Raw genomic sequence first — 23467 nt, forward strand, 5'->3', positions numbered from 1 at the left:
CAGGTGCCATAACTGGCAATGCAACTCCCATTTGCATGAAGGATGCTTAATGCACACTAATGTATTATCCCTGCTTGCCAGCAGCATTTAATTTTAAGGTTGCTGATTAATTTCCTTTGCTTGACAAACACAGAGGCATCAATTGCCAAAGGCAGGCAAATCAAAGAAGCTGAGGACTCAAAGACAAAGGCCTCCTCCAGGAAACTCGACAGGAACAAATTAGGTACCTGGGTCAGAGACAAGAGGAGAGCTCCTCCAATCCAGCACGGAGTCGGAGCAACTGACCTGAGCTGTGGGCATAAGATGCTCCTAAGTGAAGCCGGCAGGCACCAGGAGGAAAAGCCATGGAGGAGTAAGGCTCCATTCTGAGAACCGGCGCATAAATGAGAACAGGCCTAGTTTGCAATGCCTATGTCCCGAGAACACGCAGCGGCACACATGAAGTGACACAAGGTTAGTCACACATGGTGTGCACAGGTACACGGGTCAGCAGAATGAGAGCCCAGAGTGAGAAAAGCAAAGGTTGCCAGGGAAGGAGGAAGAGCTAGGGCTGAGTGTCTTGTGAAAGAGTTCTAGTTATGTTTGGCAAGTCACAAGAACCCTTGGGGGAGGGGGCCAGAGGCAGAAAAGATAGATGGATAGATAGGTAGATAGATAGATGATAGATAGATAGATAGATAGATAGATAGATAGATAGATAGATAGATACAAGTATATTGGTAGATGGTAAAGGATAGATGATAGGTAGTAGATAGATAGATAGATAGATAGATAGACGATAGGTAGGTGCTGCTTCTCTCAAAGTGCTGGAGAATGTAACTTCAAGGCTATATACATTGATTAAAAACTTTATTCATTTTAAAATTATTTGTTTGTGTGTGTTGCGGGGGGGGGGGGGGACTTGAACGTGTTGGGATCAGAGGACCACTTTCGGGAGCCAGTCCTCTCCTTTGACCTTGTATCTTCTAAGGATGAAGCTCAGGTGGCCAGGCTTGGCAGCACCACCACTGCTGAGTCATCTAGCCAGCCCTGGAAAAAGCTGCTTTTGCCTCCAGCGGACACAGCAATAAAATCTAAATTTGCATGCACAGTGAATCTCAAGAGACTTCCCGTGCTACCAGAAGGATCCACAGTGAGTATCTCTTCCTGGATCTGCTGTGTAGAAGGCAAATACTGAAGGCTCTGCCCCAGCCGGGGCCTCTCTCCCAGGACAGGAATCCAGGCTAGCTATGACAGGCTGTGAATAACGAACACAAAAAGAATGCTCCGCAGAAAATGTCAGCCTAGAATTTCAATGTCCTGTGACCTTTCTGCGCGCCACATCTGTGCTCTAGGGATGTTTTATGCGTTGGCACCGTGGTGGGCTCACGCTCAACAGGCACGGTCCTTCAGCACACATGAAATGACTCTCATTACCTGTACATGTACCCCTAGTACAGGAGAACAATTCCTCTTAACTGGATGTGTATCCTTGGAGTGTGTGGATGGCAGGGGATGCTCAAACATAAGCAATCCTACAAGCCAAAAACAAAAGCGCAGACCCATTCTCTAAGTCCAGTGTGCTCGCCTGTGGTTTTTTCTATCCCTGCACACACACAAGGACATGTTTTCCCCATCACTGGATAAGACACATTCTCCGTGGTGACATTTAATACAAACACAAAGGCCAGAAGGTGAAATCAGACGGTTGACCTCCACATGGACTGCAGTTTTAAGAATCTGAGAAGTTTCGCCCCATGCTCATCCCCCTCTCACCTCAATCCTTCCCTCACCTCCAATCTCTACCCTTTTCAAACTATCTAGAACACAGTAACCAACACTCAGGCTCCCATGAGGTAATATGATTACGGCTCTTTTAGTAACTATGCGTTTTGAACCATACATCTCCATTACTGAAAATATTAATGTATCATCCACCTCTAGTTGTTGGAAAGAGAACACCCTTCCACGGTCCCCAGAAGGAAAGAAATAATCACCAAATGAATTGCATGTTTACTCTGACTCAGGATCCTATAATATTTCCAGAATAGCTCATCCATGATTTTCTAACCTATTAGAAAATTTCTTCAAAACGTCTAGAACAATTGGTTCAAAGCCCCATGTTGCACATTGTTAAAGTTAGAGTGGCCAGTTCCAGACAGGTCTCTTAAAGAAGGCACAGGGGATGAGGGATCTTGCCTTGCCCCCAAGACCCAGGACATGGGTGTGGGGCTGAACCCTAGCATGAACATTCTCCTAACCTCATGAGCAGTAGGGACCCATAGAATGGTCTTTGGTTCTCACAGAGTGACCCTGAGAGTTGCCACTGATTAAAGTGAAAGAGTCTTCTCAGAATGTGAAGACTGGTATGGCCATGGTGATGGTGGGAGCAACTGAACAAAACCCACGGCTGTGGGATGACCATTCTTGGTGGTCGGCTTAACTACACTTGGAGTGAACTACAGTCCACCTGAGAGATGCTCTGCACGATCTGAAGCGGGGGATCCACTCCCAGCCCTAGTGCTGACTCTTGAGATAGGAAGACACACAGCTTCCATCCAGATCTCGAGGTGGGAAGACACACCTTCGCTCTGGGCCACGCCTTCTGCTGGCAGTCTGTGTAAGGACGTGGAAGGAGGGAGCTTTTGTTCTTGCCCGCTTGCCCTTCCCTTGCTAGCACATCCTTCACTGGCTATAGAGCCAACTTCTTTGGGATCCCAGCATATGCTGAAGGCCAGCGGAGACATCTGACCTTGTGGACTGAGCACCTACTGGATCCTCGGACTTCCCACTCACAGCCATTGTCGGGTTAGCTGAATGCAGCCTGTAAATTATTCCAGTGAATCCCCTTTATATACAGGCTGCAATCCAGCTACCTCCCCCCCTCTCTCTCTCTCTCTCTCTCTCTCTCTCTCTCTCTCTCTCTCTCTCTCCCCCCCCCCCACTGAATTTGATTAGGGCTACCCCTATGCACACGAATATGAGGTCATCCACTGGGCATGGGTGTCAACACTATTTTGTAAAATATCAATTCCCATTTAGGAGCAGTGCAAAAACAAGGATGTTGCTAAGCACAGGCATCCCCACCCACACACGCTTCCCTTCATGATCCTAACACACTTACCTGCACATATCTTGGCTCTGACCTACTAGTAAGGAGAGGTAGGAAGGAGGAGATTTAGCCTGGGACCTCCCATTCTGAGAAATGCTTTTGGCTCTTACTTCTCGGTGTTTTCATCAAATGTGTTTGCTTGACTTTTGCATGGGATTATTTATGAGCTATGCATTTTCCACACAAATGTATGTCCTCTGCCATAGCATGTAATGTTATGATAACCAATTTTAGAATAAAAACAGTGCCAAGGAAGCCACGAAACCCATAACGAAGCTATTTAGTTTTGTGTATTTTGTCCACCTATCTTTTGAATCACTCAGCTCTTCCTACCTACATGTTTCATTTATACTAATTAAATAATCACAAACTAATGAAGGAAGCCCCACTAACAGATAAGACTCCCAATAATTTGTCCCCAGCCATACAGTGAGCTTTCAGGTGGGATTAGAGCAGAAGAATGGAGGAGGGGAGGGGAGGGGAGGGAGAGGAGTGAGGGGAGCAGGCAATGTGTGTTTGGAATTACAGCTTTTATAAAAGTCAAGGCTTCTCAGAAATTATTATGAGTGAAGGACAAAATGATGTGTCTCGGCCCCACAAGCACCATCCTAATGCCAGGATGCTGAAATGGAAGTGACAGTGAGCACAGGAGAGAGGGACACACAGGTGTGCAGGATGTCTTCACATCAGCGACATCTCGTAGACCACGCATTCTGAAGCCCTCAAGACCAGTTGACACGGGCAGCTGTCAAATGTCAACCCAGGAAACAATCAGCACTAGTCCAATTTTACTCGTATCCAGGAAATGATCGGAAAGTAAACAAAATAAGCTTCCAGGCAAGCAGGGGTCTTCCGCGTTCACCATCACGCCACCCCCAGTGCCGGGCCTCTCATTTTTAGGAAGTCATTTGTAATCTTCTTTGTCAATTGCAGGCATTAAAATGTTAGCAAGATAATAAACGAGGGAAACTGTGATTAAACTCGGATGCCCAGTAAATGTCAAAATCATCTCCAGTCTTCAAGTGGATGGTGCAGTCTGTTTCCTTAGAAATAAATGTCAGCAGACTCTCTGTCCTGTGGACGTGCGATGGCTCCACATTCCCCTCAATGTCCCATCTCCTCTTTCATTTCATCATGATCTATAATGAAAGCGGTGGTTCTCATCCTGTGTGTTGTGACCCTTTTCCCAGGGGTCACATATCAGATATTCCGTATATCAGAGATATACGTAACTATTCATGACAGTACCAAAATTACAGTTGTGAAGGAGCAATGAAAATAATGTTATGGTTTGTGGGGTCATCACGACATGGGGAACTGTATTAAAGTGTCGCAGTGTTAGGGAGGCTGAGGACCAATGAGCTAGAGCACTGAACCAAACAGTGGTCACGGGACATCCATTTTCATAAAGACAACTCACGCTAACTACTGAACAATAAGTCTAGGGTTCAAATCTAGGTGAAAAGGTCCCATTCTGCTTCCTTTTCTTCCTGGACACCAAAAGGCAATGTCCTTAGGAAGTCGGGCTTAGGAGCAAGCTGGATGAAAGTCAGGCATGGCGGCACATGCCTTTTATCTAAGCACTCATCAGTGGGGGCAGGTGGATCTCTGAGTCTGAGGCTAGCCTGCTCTGAAGAGAGAGCCAGGGAGACTCTGCCCTGGGAAAAAGGAGGGGCAGACAATGGCTGAGCATTCCTGTTTCCTGTTCAAAGGAGGAGATCCAGATGTGGTGTTGAAGAGAGGGGACATCAAGGAAACCAGGCGTGGTGGACAGCTGCCATGGTGAGGCTGACCCCATGCCCACCCTGTTAGAATGATCCTGGCTCAGAACTCCTGCCAGCTGATTTGCTGGCACCCATTATTCCTACTACCTTAAATGTCTTTCACCATTCCAACTTTTCTCTAGATGGGGCATCTCCTTGCTCGCACGAAAACTCCACTCTATGTCGTGAACCACACATTTAACCATTTGAAACAAAATCCACTTGAGGAAATAAGACAGCGCAGAGCATTAAAATGCTGATGCCAGGGCTGTGGAAATGGCTGGGAGATGACTCAGTTGGTAAAATACTTGCTAGTCCATCATAAGGGCCTGAGTTAGGATCAAATCCAGACGTGGAAGCCTGGACCTGCAACTCTAATATCAGGGAGGCAAAGATAGGAGGATTCCTGCAGCTCACTGGCCGGCCAGCTCAATGGCTGAGCTCCAGGATCAGTGAGAGACCCTGACTCAAAAGAAAAAAAAAAGGTGGGAGGCAATAAAAAACAATATTTAACATGGCCCGCTGTCTTCTATGCATGTGTGCACAGACAAGGGAACACAGGTACGGGTGTAGGCCATACATACATGTACACAAAATGCTGCAGATGATACACTAGCAGGACCCTGCTTCGTCTGGACCAGGACAGGATACGGAGTAAGGCCTCACGATGGGCAATGATGACAGGATGCGGAGTAAGGCCTCACGATGGGCAATGATGCTATTTTTTATTTTATATGCACTACAAGAATCCACGCCATTCTGACAGGCTTGTCATAGCTGTCCAAGGTGCCATTCCACCTTTGACCAGCGATGCCGCCTGGAAATGCAGTATTTACAATGGCACCACACATACCTGGGAAAGGCTTTCACGCTGCTGCTACCTTTGCATTGGGACGTCTGTTTTTCCACACCAAGTGCGCATATCATCTCATGAATTCGCCAACCTACAGATGCTGAATGTTGGTCAACCATGCTTCCTAGTGCAGTGAACCCTGAAGAAAGCAGGGCATCCCACCCCATCACTAAATAACATGGAGACCTTAAGACAAAATGAGGGATGGTAGAATTTTCTAGACTACAGGTAAGGTTAGCAGTCTGTGATTCTCAAAGGAGCAGGAGAAGGTCTGCATAGAGAAACTGAAAACGGAAAGTTCAAGTGAGACACCATCCAGTGCCCTTGAGACGTACTACTGATTAAAAATGATGATGTTTCAGTTAAGACAACAGAAATTTTGTTTCTATATGGACTAAGAGCTGTGATTCCTGGGGACCCAAGGTAAATGAGGTGCATAACTGCCCACACATAGCAAGCAGGGCAGCCGGAAAGGAGGGTCAAGACAGATTGTCTGCAAGAAGCATAGAGTACATAGAGTGTGTACTACAGAGACTTGTGCGTTAAGTATGGGATAGCGATGATTAAGTCTGGGAGGACACAACAACCATTTAAAGTATGTTCTTGGTTTATCTAGACTCTGATACGCTGGGACACTTTCAGATGGGAGCAGCGTAAGCAAAAGCTAAGTGCATTTCGGCCAGGATGGGTGAGAGAATCTCAGGCCTGCACACGTGCTGTCTGGGCAGCCCATTCCCAGAGGTTTCCTGAGCCTGGAATTCTTCAACACTGAAAACAAAAACAAAACAACCAACCAAACCAAAAAAAAAAAAAAATCTTTTTAAGGGAGGTGAACCTAGAGTCAAGCAAGCGTTTTGAGCTAAGTTTTCCTTGTAATAATTGTATTACACAAGCTGGAGCAAAAATAGCCAGCTAATGGAATTACCACTTGAAATGATAAATGAAGGATTGCAAAGCGGATCTCTAGTCAGAAGAGTTCAGCGGTTTGCCTGATAAGCAGGCTGTGGAAGGCAGACCTGGGCTGCCACAGGCTATGGGCAAGCCCTGGGCTGTGCCGACTACAAATTCACAATGGGCTATATTTGTGCCAAAGAATCCACAGAAATGACTTATTGTATAACTGTAAAACTAAATTGGTTTCTATGTATTTAATAAAATTCAGTCAATTGAACAAAACAAAATCAGTTTGCTTTGAATTAAAAAGGATACATTTGCTGTAACCAAAGCAACACCATATGCCATGTAAATTTTAAGATAATTTGAACTTCATAGTTGCATAGCACCAGAGTCAGGGTATGTCCCTGAATCCGTGCCTAGAGAAGACTCTACAAGGGAACACACTGAGACCTGTATCTACTTCCGGGTTCTGACTGAGGCTCTTTGTGGTGTTGGGCCACATCAAGAGGCCATGTCTGTTAGAGAGGCAGGGTAGGACCAGGAGCTGGAGAGAGGGCTGAATGTCACTGTGAGTCCATCCCAGGCTTCTTCACACACCTCTGACCACAACCTCTCCTATCTAGTAGCTTTCACTAGCAAGGATTCGGACTCTACAGTCTACAGACTCCATCCGGTCGGCCTTGTCAGTGCTCTCCTCCCTAGAAGCCACGGAAGCCACGCATGACAAGACTTGTGCAGCTAAAGTCCATACTACATAACAGAACTTCATGTGGGGGAGCCCAAAGTTGGGTAGAATATCTTACAAATGAGCCCCCTTAGGAAGAGTAGTTAGAAGCAGTCTCCTGTGTGACATGGGCTGAGATTCCTGAACTGCATCCTGGGAAATGGGGCTCACCCTGAGGGGTAAGGACCTGATGCTGGGTCCAGTCACTCCCGTTCCTCAGTCACGGAACACCTTCCGTGCTGTTTGCTGTGCTCATCTCAAGGGAGGAGAGCAGACATACACCTTATTTCAGAAAAGGGGGAGATGGCCAGGTGTAGAGAGTCAGACGTGGGCGCTCGCTGTAGCTGTGCTGTCACAGCTCAAAGCGCGAGTTTCTTACTCTGTTTTCTTATTCCTGAGCAGCCTCCTCACTTAATTAACGTTAAAGCTTCCCGGTTCCCTTTCCTTCTTCAGTGTCATTTTCACCTCTCGGGCACCCGGTGCCTTCTCCGCTGCTGCCTGCAGCGCTCACACCCTGTTTTTAATTGACTGTTCAAACTTGCAAGCGAGCAGCAATTTCATGGCTAGAGTGCACAGTGAAAACAGGGCATTCTTTTACTGAGCTGACAGGAGACAGCCAGGAGGCCGTAACAAGGGGGCAGAAGGACAATTAAGAGAAATACCCAAGTCGTGATTGCACGCAGTTCTGTTTACCACGGAATGTTTGAGCAGGTGAGCCGTCACAGCGTGCTTGGGACAAAGCAGTCTGGCCTGGGTGTGACACACAGATGTTATGCAAATCACACATGGGATGGGTCAGCTGGGGCAGGTGATGGAGCTGAGGGCGGTGCCACCTAGGGCCTTCTGTAAACATTGTAAGCATGTTATTTTCCTTGAACACGCCAGGTTAATCTGTTCACAAGCTGAAGGTCTCCACCTCAGGCACTTCCAGGGATGCCTCACAGATGCATGAGACACAGTGAAAATTTGACAAATATGGTGTTGGAGTGAAATGTAGTGAGGTCCGTGCCTTGGGCTGACACGGGACACTTATCTGCAGCGTACGTCCCTGTTACTAATGATCGAGCGTACACAGAGACTCACAGATATTCCGTCAGTCTTAACAGGCAGTCCAGACAAGTTAGAACAATCCAAGACCATTACCCACTTAGAATGTGTAATTAAGAAGAGAATCTGTTCATTTCTTTCACCGGGAAGGGCATTGCCCCAGAAAGCCTTGTTTTTCAGCTCAGAGACACTGTGGGCCAGCTCACCTGTGACTATGGCTTTTAGAAAGGGGGCAGGCGTCGATGGACGTGAGGGATCACTTAGTGTCCATCGAGGCCCCGCCTATTCCCGAGTGAGCACAGGCTCTTCTTATTCTGCTTCCTGTATCCAAAGGTCCTGCCTCGAACGGTCATGTGGGAGAAGGAGCATGCCACTAGCCTAGAAATGCATCAGGTGTACAGCCAAGGTGCTGGGGTCTCTGCTCTGAGAAAGCCCTGCCTGTGATACCCAGGCAGGTAGCAGAGATGGCTACATCAACATCCGCCCCCAGAGGAGTCAAGACCATCACTGGCTTTTTCCTGTTCCTGGGCATTCAGACTTAAGTGGCATGCTAGTAATTCTAAGCCAAGGGTTGACATGAAACGGTCTGGAGGGCTGATTGACCAATGGAAAACTCTGGAGACCTCACCCTTTGCACAGATCACGCAAGTCCCCAGCTAAGTACTTAGGAATATCACATGTCTTGGCTTCATTTCTGTTTCTGTGATAAAAATGTCCCAATTGAAAGTCACTTAGGGGAGAAAATATTAATCAGGTCCCCATATCAGGTTGCCCATCACTGAGGGGAAGGCAAGGCAGGAATTGAAGTAGCTAGTTGCAACACACCCACAGTTAAGAGCAGAGAGGATGAATCCATACATGCTTGCTAGGGCTCAGCTCACACTCTACAATCACACAGTCCAGGATCACCAGCCTAGGGAATGGTGCTGCCCGTAGTGACCTGGGTCTTCCAATGCTGTCACAGACATGCCCACAGGTCAGTCTCATTCACTCTCACATCGAGACTTCCTTTCCAGTTGATTCTAAATTGCGGCGAGTTAAAGATGAAAACCAACCACCATACCATGACACACCCTAAGTGACAGGTCCACCATACCATGACACACCCTAAGTGACAGGTTACAGAACAACCTCTTTGGGCAACCAGTGGCAAAGATACCAAACAACCACAGTGTTTCACATAAGATGGCAGGCCACAGACTATACAAAACCGTGATTAAGACTCCCGTAGAAGTAAAATGGACTGGGGATAGAAGAAAAGGGACAAGAAACAATATTTGAGAGAAAAGCAGAGTTTTCTCAGAGGTGGAAGTCACTGAGATGAATATTCCAGACATGAATCAAGCATCAACTCAGAGGGAAGTACAGCATGAACAGAGGTGAAAACATCAAAGATAATTCAGGGAGGAGACAGAGAACGAAAAAGTATGGCATCGTCTTGAGGGTGCCGGGGACGAGGGAGAAGCCCAAGGCAAAGCCCACATCTTCCAGATTTGGTTAAACTGGGTGCACCTGGGGAGGGGCTGCCTCCAACGACATCTGCTTTTAAAACTCTAGGCCCTGGTGGTAAGCTAGACACTGACATACGCATGCAGAACGGTGTGAGTTTGCTTGTTCTGTCCTCTCTTACGCTCACTGTGTGGCTCTGATGACGGAGCTAGGTTTGGGTTCTGAATCTTATAATGCATGATGCTGGGAGGAGCCAAGCAGACCACACATGGCCATGGTGAATGTCTTGGTGCATGCTAGCACACTATGCCTCTATGTTCAGAAGGTGAAGGAGCAGCGGTGACCAGTCAGGGGTGGCCACAGAGAGCAGCAGGCACACAGCTAGGCTCAGACAAAGACAAGGGGAAGGTGTTCTGCTCATTCACCAAACAAGACTAGAGAGTTACAAGGTGAGGGGCAGCTATTGCATGGCTGCTGTGGCTGGCCAGCGGGGGACTGGCTTGAAGAGGGACAGACAGAGATGCCAGCAGGTACCTTTAGATAGCCCCAAATGCCTAAAGCATTGGCTTCGAGCTCTGCTATCCTGGCAACTTGGAAACTGAATCCCACGGGTGTACAGTTTACAAGAGAGGGCGATGCTAAGCTGTTCACCCTACAGAGCTGAGGACGGAGGCTGCTCTGCAGAGGGAGCCCCGACTCCCCAGGGTGACTACACAATGCAGGCTTTATCCTTCAGCATGGAAAAAAACCCTCGCAGGAAGAGCCCATACTGTGCAGAAGGCACCACTCATCCTGTCTGAGGACAGCTTTGGGAACTGCCACGTTTGTTCTTCTGTGTGGCCACGTGAACCCATGAGTCTCCAGAGTGGGGCTTCTTATCCTTTCCATTCATTACGCCACCCCAGCCAGGAACTTTTGGTGTGACCCTGAGTATTTACAGAGGTATACAAGCAAGTATACAAAACAAGCATTTTACGATAAATAATATAGAGAAATTTCTCAAAAAAAATCTCTTTGGTATAAATTTAATCATTGATTAAAATGCGAAGGAAATATAAACACCAAGGAGACTGCTTCTTTATTTTTACATAAAACCCATCACAACTGCCCAGGACCCTCTGCACATCTTGAGTGTGGTATACCTCTGACCAGGTTGGAACAGGCATACCTCCTACCCGAGTGAATGTCCTGTGTATAACAATACGATTATTGATTGCATTAAAATATATCCCAAACTGTGGGGGCGAGTGCAGAGGTTTGTGATAGCCTGTGAGACTCCGTGAGCTTCCTGTGGCCCGGAAATCTCAATAGCCAAAGAAAAGCCACTGTCACAACCAGGTAAACATTTGACAAATGACATGCATGCCTGTGTGACAGCTATCTACTTAGGTCCCCGCAGCCTGGAAACCTGCCTGCTGGGGGAGACCTTGCAGAGAGCAAATTATGTAAAAACACAGTCATGCACATGGACGCCCACTGACGAGTTTAACAGAAGCAACAGCGAGACTGAAAAATGCTACACCTGAATCCCGCAACTGCCAGCCCGGAGGGAAACCCAAGCCTATGACCCACATGTTCCGCGTGAGCCTGAGAGAGTCCTCTAAAACCCGGAATCAGTACCAAGTCCCCCTGCCCACTTCCAGCTGAGCTGACAAACTCCTCTTCATTGTAATTAAACAAATCAGACTTAAGGAAAATCTTCATTTTTTTCTCTACACTGGCTGGCACAGGAAGACAATGTATTTTAAACCCCTCAGATGACGTTTGACCCCAGGGAATGTGAGCAGACATTCTTACATGAGTGTGTAATTCCTATCTACTTTCATTTTGTTGTTGTTATTCTGTTGAAAGTGACATTGCTCGTGTGGCCCAATGGGAATGGACCAGGGACCAGCAGCAGGTCCAGAGGGACTTGCTGGGGGTTCTGACTTTGCCCCCTGCGGGCGCCTGCCTTTCCACTTCCTCTCAACAGCTGCTCCAGGTTGATTGTCCTCAAAAGATACACTTGAACTTTAGTAACTCAAGTACTGTCATTCATCAGCTTGATAGGGACATTCAGAACGTGGTCCTAGATTCAGTCCTGGGCCTATTCCTGCACAGGATCACAGTGGGGCAGCCACACAGAAGTGTGGAAGGAACGTACTGGAATCCAATCCTTCTGCATATCTGAAAATCCTGTTAGTTTATAATCTTTTCATAAAAATATTGTCTCCAAGCAGGGCAGTGGTGATGCTCGTCTTTAATCCCAGCACTTGGGAGGAAGAGGCAAGTGGGTGGGTCTCTGTGAGTTTGAGGCCCGCCTAACAACACAGAGAGACCCTGTCCCAAGGAACCAAATATTCTCTCTCTCTCTCACACACACACTCCCTCCCTCCCTCCTTCCTTCCCTCCCTCCCTCCCTCCCCTCCCCTCCTCTCTCTCTCTCTCTCTCACACACACACACACACACACTCACACACACACATTGTCTCCATCATTCTCTGTGTAACACCAATGGGAAAAGCTTTAAGAGCAGTGTGTCCTGGGGAGTGGGGAGCCTCAGGCACACACACTTGTCCTCCAGTGAGAGCCCAGAGGTTCTCACTCACACACATTGCCTGGTCTGCCTTGGCCTGGAGGAGAGAAGTATTTCTGAATTTCTTTGCCGGAGAGACCTGTTCCCATTTCAACTGCATTTAGCTACTTACTGAGCATGCAGCTTGGAGGGGCCCCTCACATGTGTGCACTGCTGAATATTCATAAACTTGCTTACTGTTGCAGATTCATGGGTTATAGACACTCTCCCATGCTGAAGACATCACCTTCCACATGTTGCCAGTAGTAGAAGCTGTGTCATGTGACTACACAGGTGGGGTCAGCTGACATGAGCTTTGGCGATGTGGTTACACTGGCAGGATGAAGGAAAGCAGTTATCTTTGTCTATGTCCCATGGTACCTGTGGTGGGATTAAAGGTGTGTGCCACCACCGCCTGGCTGTGGTAGTTAATCTTAACTGTTGAGTTCATTAGATTTGGAGTCAGCTAAGACAAATGATTCTGGGCAGGGCCTGAGTGTCTTTCTAGGAAAGATTAACAAAGGGGACAAGATTCCCCCAAAGTGGCAGCCCAGACAGGAAAACAGGAGTGAGAAGCAGTGCTGCCTGTCTGCCTTTGTTCCTGGATGGTCCGGGCATCCACCTTGGGTTTTAGTGGTTGCCACTGCTCTTCACTGACATCAGAACCCAGCTTCTTCAGTTTTCCAGTGCAGACTGGAGTGGCTCTCCCGCATCCTCCAGGCCTTCGAAGTTGGGCTCTCCCCCATTTGAAGACACCACACATATGATGTAAGTCAATCTGAAAGTCTCCTTTTGTAACCCATACATCCCACCAGTTCTGATCGTTTAGAGAATCCTACCACGAAGACTGGGGAGTCCCGAGAACACACGCAGGCTCCAAAAGATGTTTGCATGTGTTAAAACCTAGTCATGTGGGAAGTGGGCTGGGTAGTGGACAGTGGCCCACCAGGGCTCCAGGAAGTTCAGACTAGTACACCAAGGGGAAGGGGTTACTGCTCTCCATACTCAGAGGGAGGCATGGCAGACAGCAGTGTAGGTGCCCAGTGCGGTGTCAACGTGCTCCATCTGGAGAAAATGAAACTGCAGCCACTACCCAAGTGAACAAGTGGCCATGACATCGACGAGCAGATGGGACTAGTCCCTTGTATGTCACTTTGCTAGAGCTTTATGACAAGGATGGAAAGGATACACACAAACACATGCATACACACATAAACACACACACGTGCATGAATGCACACACACACATATACATAGATACACCTGTATATATACAACAACACACATATACACAGACACATACATTCACACGTAGGCACACACACATATACATATATACCCTCACACATATGCAGTCACACATTAAAACACACACAAACAATCTATGAACATGAACCTGTGAAATTTCAGTGGGGCCATCCAGCAGCCATGCCCTTGCCCTTCTCAATCGCCCAATGCCAAATCTCTATCTACAAACCCAGTCACAATGACCAATAGAGCAAACTGAATGTCCATTCTATCCATGTCCATCGATTACCATAATATAGATGATATCATGATATAGACAATGGTATAGATCTATACTTCTAAGAAATAAGAGAGAGAGAGAGAGAGAGAGAGAGAGAGAGCAGAGAGCAGAGATTGAGAGATGAGGACAGGAGGAAGCAGGAGCCTCCTGTTGAGAGGACATCAGATCTGCTGAGCTCCATCCACCAGCTAGGGCCGCGCCGGGGTCCTGTGAAGTGACAGGCATCTTGAACATAGTGAGAAAGCCAGTCCGGACCCTGGTTCAAAGCCACACCACACTGTTGCAGCAGCCCTCTGCTTTACTGCTAAGGCAAAGCTCATTCTGGAATCCACATTTTAAAAAGTTAAAGTGGTGTTTTTATCCCTGGTAGATTTGGGGCAGTATCCTCTAATCCCAGAGTTTAATCCTGAGTAGAAGGGCAGGAGCGTTCCCAGACAGACCCACGAAGTCTAAGCCACCTGGGTCTCACGTCAGTTTACAGGGTGCTGAAGAGCAAGTTGGGGCTGGGTCTAGATTTTCATCGCCACGTAAGTCAGAAGTAAATGTTTGGTTTTCAGAAAGTTCTGGATTTGGGGGAAATAAGTAAGTAGTTGAGACAGATCCCCGTGTACTCAGAATTCACAGCTAATGCATGCCAAGCCCAGTGAGTTCACTGATGGGGAAAGCAAGATTAGTGTTGAGACAGGTTCTGACCCATGACTGGAACACGCATGCGTAATAGGATTCAGCGGGCTTATCTTTCTCACTTAGTAAAGTATCAGCTTCAGTAACATCGAGTCAGTGGTTGAGGGACCTGGAAAATAGGCCAATAGTTTTCTCTCAGAGCCCCACAGCCTGGCCTTTGTGGCCATGCATATGACGTTTTGATTAAATCCGACCGTATGGTTTTTCCTCTACTCCCCAACACCTTTCTCTCTCAGCTTCATGCGCTCTGTTTTGTTGAAACCCACAGAGTTCACTCTATTTTTATATAAATGTGCTTCAAGTAAGAATGATAAAATCAGACGGAAGTATGCTTATATGCTAAGCACATGTGACATTTCTCCAGTTCTGATTAAATATGCTTTTTTTCCTGGAAATCTCACCGGGAATTCCATTTTTGCTAATAAGACATATGTCTGACCCCCTTGTGTGATCCCTTTGACCCCAGTTTATTATATGAGTTTACCCTCAAATCTGAACAGTGTTTACCGCTGTCAGAACCATGGTGGGAGAAGAAGAGTTAAGAAGTTGATTCTCTTCCCGTAGTTGAGCAAACAGCCTGAGATGGTGTGGAGTATTACCAACTGGGGTCGTGCAGCAGACTCTGATGCAAATAATTGAGAACTGGGAAGCCTGGCATGCCCATAGCAGCTTCGCCCTGCTGGCTGTCTGTCTCGGCATCCAGGGTGATTCCAGTCACTGAGAGTGAACAGCGCCCCGTAGGAAGCCCTCCATCAAAGGTGGCTCATATTATCTCAACAGCATCTGCTGTCGATGGCAGAGCCAAAAGCACAGGATCGCTGCCTCCGTATGCAATGAGCTCATCCATGTAAAGCTTATGCAGAAATCTCACTGTGTGAGACACGTTCACATAACACATGCAAAGACACTTGTTCAGAATTCCCATACATTGACATTGCTGGCGCTGTGTCTCACAAAGCCTTCTGATACAACCTCCAGAATAATATTTAAGTAAAAAGCTACAACACAGAACTGCAGTGGAAATGGTGCGGTTTTCAGGCATAGGTCTCACAGACCATCAGTTTTCCCTTCCCTGAAACTGTGACTGAACAGAAGTTTGTGAGCCATGAGATCATGGAGCGTCACCTTTAAATGACACTGAAGTTTTTCTTTACCTGACACACGCCAAAAAAAAAAAAAAAAATCTGTGAAATGCCTTCAGATTCAGCTCAGCCCCCTTGATAACCACTCAGCAGAGAGCACATTCTCCTGGGAGTTAATTGCTCAGCTCTCTCTCCCGTGACAGGTGTCTGCAGCCACCTCAAGTTCAAACCTCAGTGACTCAGCTCTCTTTCTCTCAGAGGAGGTGAGGACCGGGGCACCTGCTCTCTCCATCAAATGATTGTTCATCAGCACAGCTCCCAGTGTGGCCTTGGCTGAGCAGCATTAGGAAGCAACCCACAATCCTCCCCGTGATCAGTCAGCGGGGAGGGAGGTCAAGAGTCTCTTCCTCAGGTTTAAAAGCCTAACCCACAGAAGCAATTTAAAGTAGTTAAAGGCAAGCAATTATTGCATACAGCTGCTTTTATTAGTTTTCATCATTTCAATGTGCAGGAGTCTACCTTATATTTATCTCTCAGATATAACATAGTATGTACAAAAAGAAGAAGAGGAGATACTACTTAAATAAGAGATAGCGGCCAAGAAAAGAAAAGCACAGAAGAAACCGTAAACAAAAAAGAATGAAGTTTTTGTTTGCTGTTGTTTAGCTGTTCTGGCTGTGGAGAGTGCGCCCTCTTGTGGGATTCTCGGTGCATGTATTCTTTCTAACCTCAGTCCCACAGGCAGGCATTCTAGACAGATACTCCAGAGGGGTGGCTTCTAATAGTAACACACGAGCCAGGATTAGACCTCAACCCAAATTCAAACACCCAAGGCATATACAATTCTTCCAGGTGCTTGTAAGTGCTGCTTTGATGCCCTAGAAGGATGGGGGCCTTCTTTTGCCCCAAGTGGGCTCTGCAGTGTGCTGTGTTCTCAGGAGCTGTAGTTAGTGCCGTGCTGTGTTCTTGGGAACCTTCCTGTGCTACACACAGAGATGTGTGTACGGGGATTTCACTACTGGCACGGGGTCTCTACATATTTGTGTGAGGCTTAGGAAACTTCACCACCTAGGCACAGCTGAAGTTAAAGGTGCGCCTGCTGCCGGAACCGAAGACCATAGGCAGGGACACTGTCCGCCCTCTGGAGTAGTTTTGGAAGGCATGCTATGTGCAGGAGTCCTGCAGGCCCTGCAGTGCTGCGTGCACCTCTTGTTGCTTCCGGTAGGGAATGAGCTGCAGTGTAGGAGGAAGAGATAGGGCAGGTTGCAGGCTGCAGGCTGTGAGGATCTGAGGTGGCTATTTTAAGACTCAGTGTACTTCATCAGCACCTCACCTGTGTGTGTGTGTGTGTGTGTGTGTGTGTGTGTGAGAGAGAGAGAGAGAGAGAGAGAGAGAGAGAGAGAGAGAGAGAGAGAGAGAGAGAATTCAGATGTGCCTTGTTCAGTGTAAGACGGGTCAGTAAGTTCTGCAGACTACAGGGTAAGCAGCCTCATCCTACAGCAAACACAGTGACTCTTACTGACGTGCAGGGTCCTGTTAGTTCCCATCAGGACATCCTTTTCTGACAGACCATTGCTAAGGAGTGGACTCCTAAAAGAAGCTTCCAGACATGAAAGGTCTGGTTTATCGGCATTTAGAAAGTTAGTGATCCTGCCGGGCGGTGGTGGCGCACGCCTTTAATCCCAGCACTAGGGAGGCAGAGGCAGGCGGATCTCTGTGAGTTCGAGGCCAGCCTAGTCTAGAAGAGCTAGCTCTAGGCCAGGAACCAAAAAGCTACAGAGAAACACTGTCTCAAAAATAAAAAAAAAAAAAAAGAAGAAGTTAGTGATCCAATCCAGATCTGACTGGATACTGACCAACCTCCAAACAGTGTGGGGTCTAATTGTCACAAAGAATGAGCCGAGATTAGATCCCACCCCAAATTCAAACATCTAAGGAATATAAAATTCTTCCAGCACTGCCAATATCTCCAGTCAGAAAACCCAGTTTTGCTAGCATGGCAAACTCAGCAAGACCCACAGAAGTCTCGAAGGTACTGTAATCAGCACGAGATCTATCCAGCTGGTAAATGGCGTGTTTTCTTCTTAAATGCTATAAATTCCAGGTGAGCGACTCTCGTGCACTGCCTCCCACTGATATCTTTATGTAACTGGAGCAGCCGTGGGTATTTTTATTGAAAATGGTGTTGAGCACCCGTTAGCTATTCATAATGCATATTAATAAGACACCCTGAACATCCTGCTGGGGTTCCTCACAGCTCTTCACAGAGACACGTTTCCGCTGCGGCCTGTCCACGAAGCCAGCGTCACCCTCCCTCCCTCCCTGAACTCTGACCACATGCCGTGGTCTTCCTGCTTTTCCTCAACCCCACCCCTTCCTCTCTAAGCTCCCAACATTTCTCAATTGTCCAGGATACTGTCCCCAAGTCCCTGCGTGGGCTCCTTAGGACTCTGTCCAGCATTGTCCCCGATTCACCCTCTGAAACAGTCATCGGCTACCACCTGGCTCCCTGACCTGATTTATTTATTGTCACTTCACTCTGGTGACTATGCATTCATCACGGGCTTCTCCACAGGCACACAGCAGACTGTGCCCGAGAATTCAGCACAATGAAGCAGGGATGAGCTGTAGATTCCGTGTCCCAGCAGCGTCTGTTCTGGGTAGCATTCACCCCTTCTCCCTTGGAATTCTCATCCAAACCCTAACCCGGCCCGATGCTGTGTGGGGCTCAGGCTGGAGGCTGGCAGGAAGGTGTGCACGGAACACCGTTCCTCAGGTGAGCATCTTGGTGACACCACGTGTTCATTATGATCATCAATGGCCCCATGTTTTAAGAAAAGCTTTTGTCGTCTATGAAGAACATCTGCCCTTGGTTGAGAGGTGTGATCCCTCTCTTTGTTACGTAATCTCACCTGCGATGAATGAATACTGGTTGTTCACACTGTTATTCACACCAACCCTTCAGAAGATGAGAGATGAGACAATGTGTCCCAAACAGTCATAGGCATTGGGATGTTTACAAACATGCTAGGTTTTTGTCTTCCCCTCTGAGACACAGCAAAACAGAAAATAAAAGTTCATGCCAGCAGGGGAAACCTCCCCACCACTCAGCACACCATCAGAGCCCCGCCATCCAGACGGCGCGGCCCTAACCGTAGCCCGCTGTCTCCTTTCAGCCCCCCTTCCACCTCTGAAAAACATACGAAGGCGAGTTAAGAACACCAAGGATGTGCTCAAAATTTTTGGGAAAATCCTTGACCACTCACCGGTGTGCACAGAAGTTGCCAAGGTGAAGCCCACATTTTTCTTCAGTGGATAACCCGTCCATCAGCCAGGAGAAAATCAGAAAGCTGCCCTGACCAGGAGGCTGTGTCACAAGCCTGGACTTCTCCAGCATATATGTGGAAATTCTGGCTGGTTAGGAGAAGAGAAGGGATTCTGTTAAACGGATTTTAGTTCAATTTCCATAAATTTACATGTTAATTAATTACAGGCCATGACAGCAAAGCTTCTTTTCCAACACAAACATTCAAAACAATACAAAGAGACTTGGCTTTCTACAGCATCTTAGGTCTCCAGAGATGCTAATCCCAAGTTGCCAAGAGCTCAGAGTCCCCAACCCCTGCTGCCACAGTCATCTCTGTTAACAGCTGCTGTGAGATGTATTTGGTAGTCTGAGGACCCAGTATGGTCCATGCTCACCAGTGAAGTTCATATTTTATATGAGAGTTCACTCTCTGTCCAATAGTCCTTTAGAGAAACCTGTCACAGCATGGAGGAACCACCCTTGTGCTAACACACACATGCACACACACTTGCACAAACATGCACACACACACGCACGCACACACACACACACACACACACACACACACACGGGCACATGCATGAAGGACTTATTAGAATAACTTATAGGCTTGGTCCCGCTAGCCCAACAAAGGCTGTCTACCAATGGAAGGTCCAAGAATCCAGTAGCTGTTCAGAGTAGCAGGCCAGGTGTCTCAGCTCTTCTTCCAGATACAGCAGAATCCCAATGAGTAGGCTCTAAAGCCATGAATGAATGGATTTGATAACAAGAGCAAACAGGCTAAGCATGAGCTTCCTCCTGCCATGTCCTTTATACAGGCTACCAGCAGAGGTGTGACCCAGATAAAAGGTGGGTTTTCCCACCTCAAAAGATAGCAATTAAAAACCGGTCTTCCCACCTCAAATGATTTGCATAAGAAAAATTCCTCACAAGTATACCCAGCCACTTATGTGTTAATCCTAGCTGTAGTCAAGTTGATAACCAAGAATATCCATCATACCCTCAGTAGGCTGTGTGTGTGTGTGTGTACATGCATGCATATCTTCATGGATTTAACCAGGGAGAAATTTGAACTTGAGATCTTATCGTTTTCATTCATTTTTTTTTAAACAAAAAATGTGGCAATTTTTTGCCTTAAAAGTCTGAAGTTAGTTACCCCTAGGAGAGTAAGTGGCCTTGGCTCTGCACAGGTGTATAGTGGAGCTCCACACTGGCCTCGCTCACTGTGTTCTGTGCCAGATGACAGGTGAGAAGCAAAGGCTGAGAGAGCTAGTGCCTCTGGCCCTGGCCCGGACTGATGCACACACACTTCCACCAACAAAGACACCAGCTTCAGTTGAAGCAGTGTTCAGTACTGATCAAGCGCCAAGTCACGAGTGCCAGGAAAATCCTTCAGCTGAATTCCTAAGCAGAGTAATTATTAATCACGCTAGTTAGCACATCTCCAGCAGTGAATAAAATTGCTTGGGATTAACGGGTTCTGATCCACACGATTGGAAGAACATGTCACTTTGAAGGGAAGCTACAGGCAAACTCAAGCACAGGCTGACACAATCTCAAACAGAGAAGATGCTGCGGTGTCTGGGGTGCGGCTCTGAGGTCAGGGAGGCATGGGGCTCCAGAATGAGAGGTTCCAGCACTTACTGCGGCCCAATGAGCTCCCCTCAACTGCCACCCCGATCTCAACACTGGAGCAGTGTTGGAAAAATTTAAAAAATTGGAAACAGTCTTGGTCAGAAAAGCAGGTGTCACTCTCCACTGCTATCTCCATGCCAACCAATGATTCTGGCAAAGTCTCTAGACATCTACATATAAATCTCTCTCTCAAGAAGTTTGACTCCACGGATGCATGTTGTTTCTTTGTACCCAATGCCACAGGTAACTGTAGAATTTCACGAGCCAGGGCATTTGTGAATTATTAAAGGAAGTATATGAAATGAGTCACTCTCCTTCAGACTACAAGTTAGGACCTCCTTCAAAGAAAGTCTCATCATCTCCCACCTCGAGCGGCCACTCAACACAGACTATGCGCATGGGGAGAGAAGGCAAACTGTCACACGTGCCTTTCTTCTTATTTCACCCCCTGATCTGGCTTGTGTTGGGATGGGAGACCATCTACCCATGAGCCATCATGGACAGCAATGTAAGAGGAGGAGTTTTTTGGGATGCAATCCCAGGCATTCTTGTTTCTGAACCTGGTATGGCCACTCTGCACACCCCTTTTAACTGTAATTTTGTCCATCTTTAAGATGAGGAAGAAAAAACAGAATGTCTCAGGATCCCTCTGGAGTTCCCAAAGGTACGACTAAATATATCTATCACATTTCAGACACAAGGTGCCTTTTGTATGTGACCTGTTCAAAGTGCTGTTGGAGGCTTTTGTTCTTTAAAACCCATCTTCCTTATCTCCAAAGCCCAGACTGCTTCCAGCTCTTAACACGAGATAGGATCAGTTACAGCATTCTATGAAGAACATGTCCAATGGGGTGAATGATGCAAAGGAAGCTGGTGATATGGTGATAATGTTTCATCTCTCATCACCTCTCTCATTCATTCAAAAATCAGGATTCGAAAGCGAGATGCCAGGAGCAGCCCCTCACATGTGTTCTCTCTTGTTATTTTTTTAAACTCTTAATGTTTACATTACCTAAGAAGGCCACAGCCATGGTAATGAGCATTTCCCACTATGAGTAGACTGTGGTTTCAACTCAAGTTGAGCTAGGATTTTTTTAGTCCACAGAAAACCTGAGAGTCAAATACTTTCCCATCCCATGCCAGTCTATATCTGTTGGGGACTGCAGACACGCAGACCCTGAATTTTGTATGACCCGCTGCCTGCCGGAGTAAACAACTTGTTTTCCTATGCTTGCAGCTGCTCTGAGCACGAGACCTCCCTGATGGTAGGGGAATGGTTTCTGGTGGGCTTGCAGCTGAAGGATCCCGAGAGCTAGGGTGCGGCCATTGGTCAGGGAAGACACTATATAAGCTGCCCTGGAACACAATAAAGTTGGCATTCTTGACCCCTCCCCTCTGTGTGTGTGTGTGTGTGTTTCAATCTCCAGCCCCTTGCCCAACTTGCGAACCGTCTCATGGCAGACAGTCAGTATGATGTAGGCCGTTCTGTACTTAGCAACCCAGACCTAGATCTGGGAAGGGGTAGTTTTCATATTGACACAAAAGTAGAACCGTGTTGCCATGTCTCTGCTCCTGGAACTCTAAGAGTTTGCAGAGATGATCCCCACCACCACACAGAAGAGGAAGAGTATGTGAAGCAGACGACTTGTCTGCAGCTGAAGTACTGGAGAGTGGGGTCCATGCCAGGCTGGGGTGGGTCTATCAACCTGGCTCCTAGTCACTTCCGGGGATCTCAGGCCTGAGAACCATGTACACATTGGCTTTTGACCCTGCTGATGTTGTCTAAATTTGTGCTGTAGTCTCACCAGGTGCAGCAAACACAACCTTACAGATGCTTGGTGCCCACCAGCCTTCACTAGTAAGTTTCATGAGAAGCCACAGCTCCCAAAGACACTGCCACCACACCAACGTGCTTGCAGAAGACGGAGAGGTGCTGTTTCCTGGGACCACCTTCCCATAGCCCTTCCACAGTATTTAGTGCATGACATTCTGCTGAGAGCCAGGTCAACCCAAGGCTTTCCCAAAGGCTCCAATGAAAGCACAAAGGGAACACTACTTCTGTGCAGCAGCTGGGAGCAGCCATAGAGACGCACAACCAGCCATTATGTAGAGAGCGAGAGACCTTGGACTAGGAAGCCCTAACCAGTATCTCTCCTTCAAGTCCCCCCTCAGGGCTTAGGGAATCCTGTGGAAGAGGAGGCGCCAGAGGGGATGGAGGACACCAATAAAACAAGGCCCCTGAATCAGCTAAGCAAAGCTCCTACGAACTCACAGACTGAAGAGCATCCACAGGTCGGAGCTGGGTCCTCTCTGTATTTACGGCTCCCCTTTTAGTGTTTTTATTAGATTCCTGGGCGTGTGAACGAGTGGTTTTCTGACTCGTGTGCCATTTCTTGGGCTCGTTTCTTTCTATTTGTTTTGCCCAGTTCTGATAATCAGTTTTGTTTTATATATTATAATATTACATTTCTTAGAAGCCCGTTAGTCTTCCAATGAGAGATAGAAAATGAGTTGATCTGGAGGGAGATGGAAAGGGACTGGGAGGAGTAGAGGAAGGGAACTGTATTCAGGATATACTATGTGAGAAAAAAGAAATCTATTTTCAGCTAAAGGAAGAAACTAGCATTTGCTCTAGAGTGACTGACAATCTCATAATTTTATTTACTAGAGTCTAAGAAGGAACTGAGGGCAGGAGTCTACCACAGTTTCTCCCTCGGCCCCACAGGCACACTTGTGCGGCACACCATAAACCTCTGCTTCCTGGGCAAGAGGCATGAATGCTAGGGCGAAGGCAGTGACTCAAACCCAGGGCGCTTTCTGGCCAAGTGGAACCTTTCTTGGCAAACTTTCCTT

At 47.3% G+C, this 23467-nt stretch overlaps 1 protein-coding gene across 3 annotated transcripts in view; it reads right to left on the minus strand.

The window, feature by feature from the left end:
• Nucleotides 1-23467, minus strand: part of Myo16 (myosin XVI) — a 420999-nt gene that overhangs the window by 187085 nt on the left and 210447 nt on the right. For all 3 annotated transcript variants that reach the window (XM_057752554.1, XM_057752553.1, XM_057752552.1), the window contains one exon: nt 18939-19086. In XM_057752554.1, coding sequence (XP_057608537.1) covers nt 18939-19086 — 148 coding nt within the window. The remainder of the gene's footprint in view (nt 1-18938; nt 19087-23467) is intronic.

Source organism: Chionomys nivalis, chromosome 20, assembly GCF_950005125.1.
Source record: "Chionomys nivalis chromosome 20, mChiNiv1.1, whole genome shotgun sequence".
Classification (NCBI taxonomy): Eukaryota; Metazoa; Chordata; class Mammalia; order Rodentia; family Cricetidae; genus Chionomys; species Chionomys nivalis.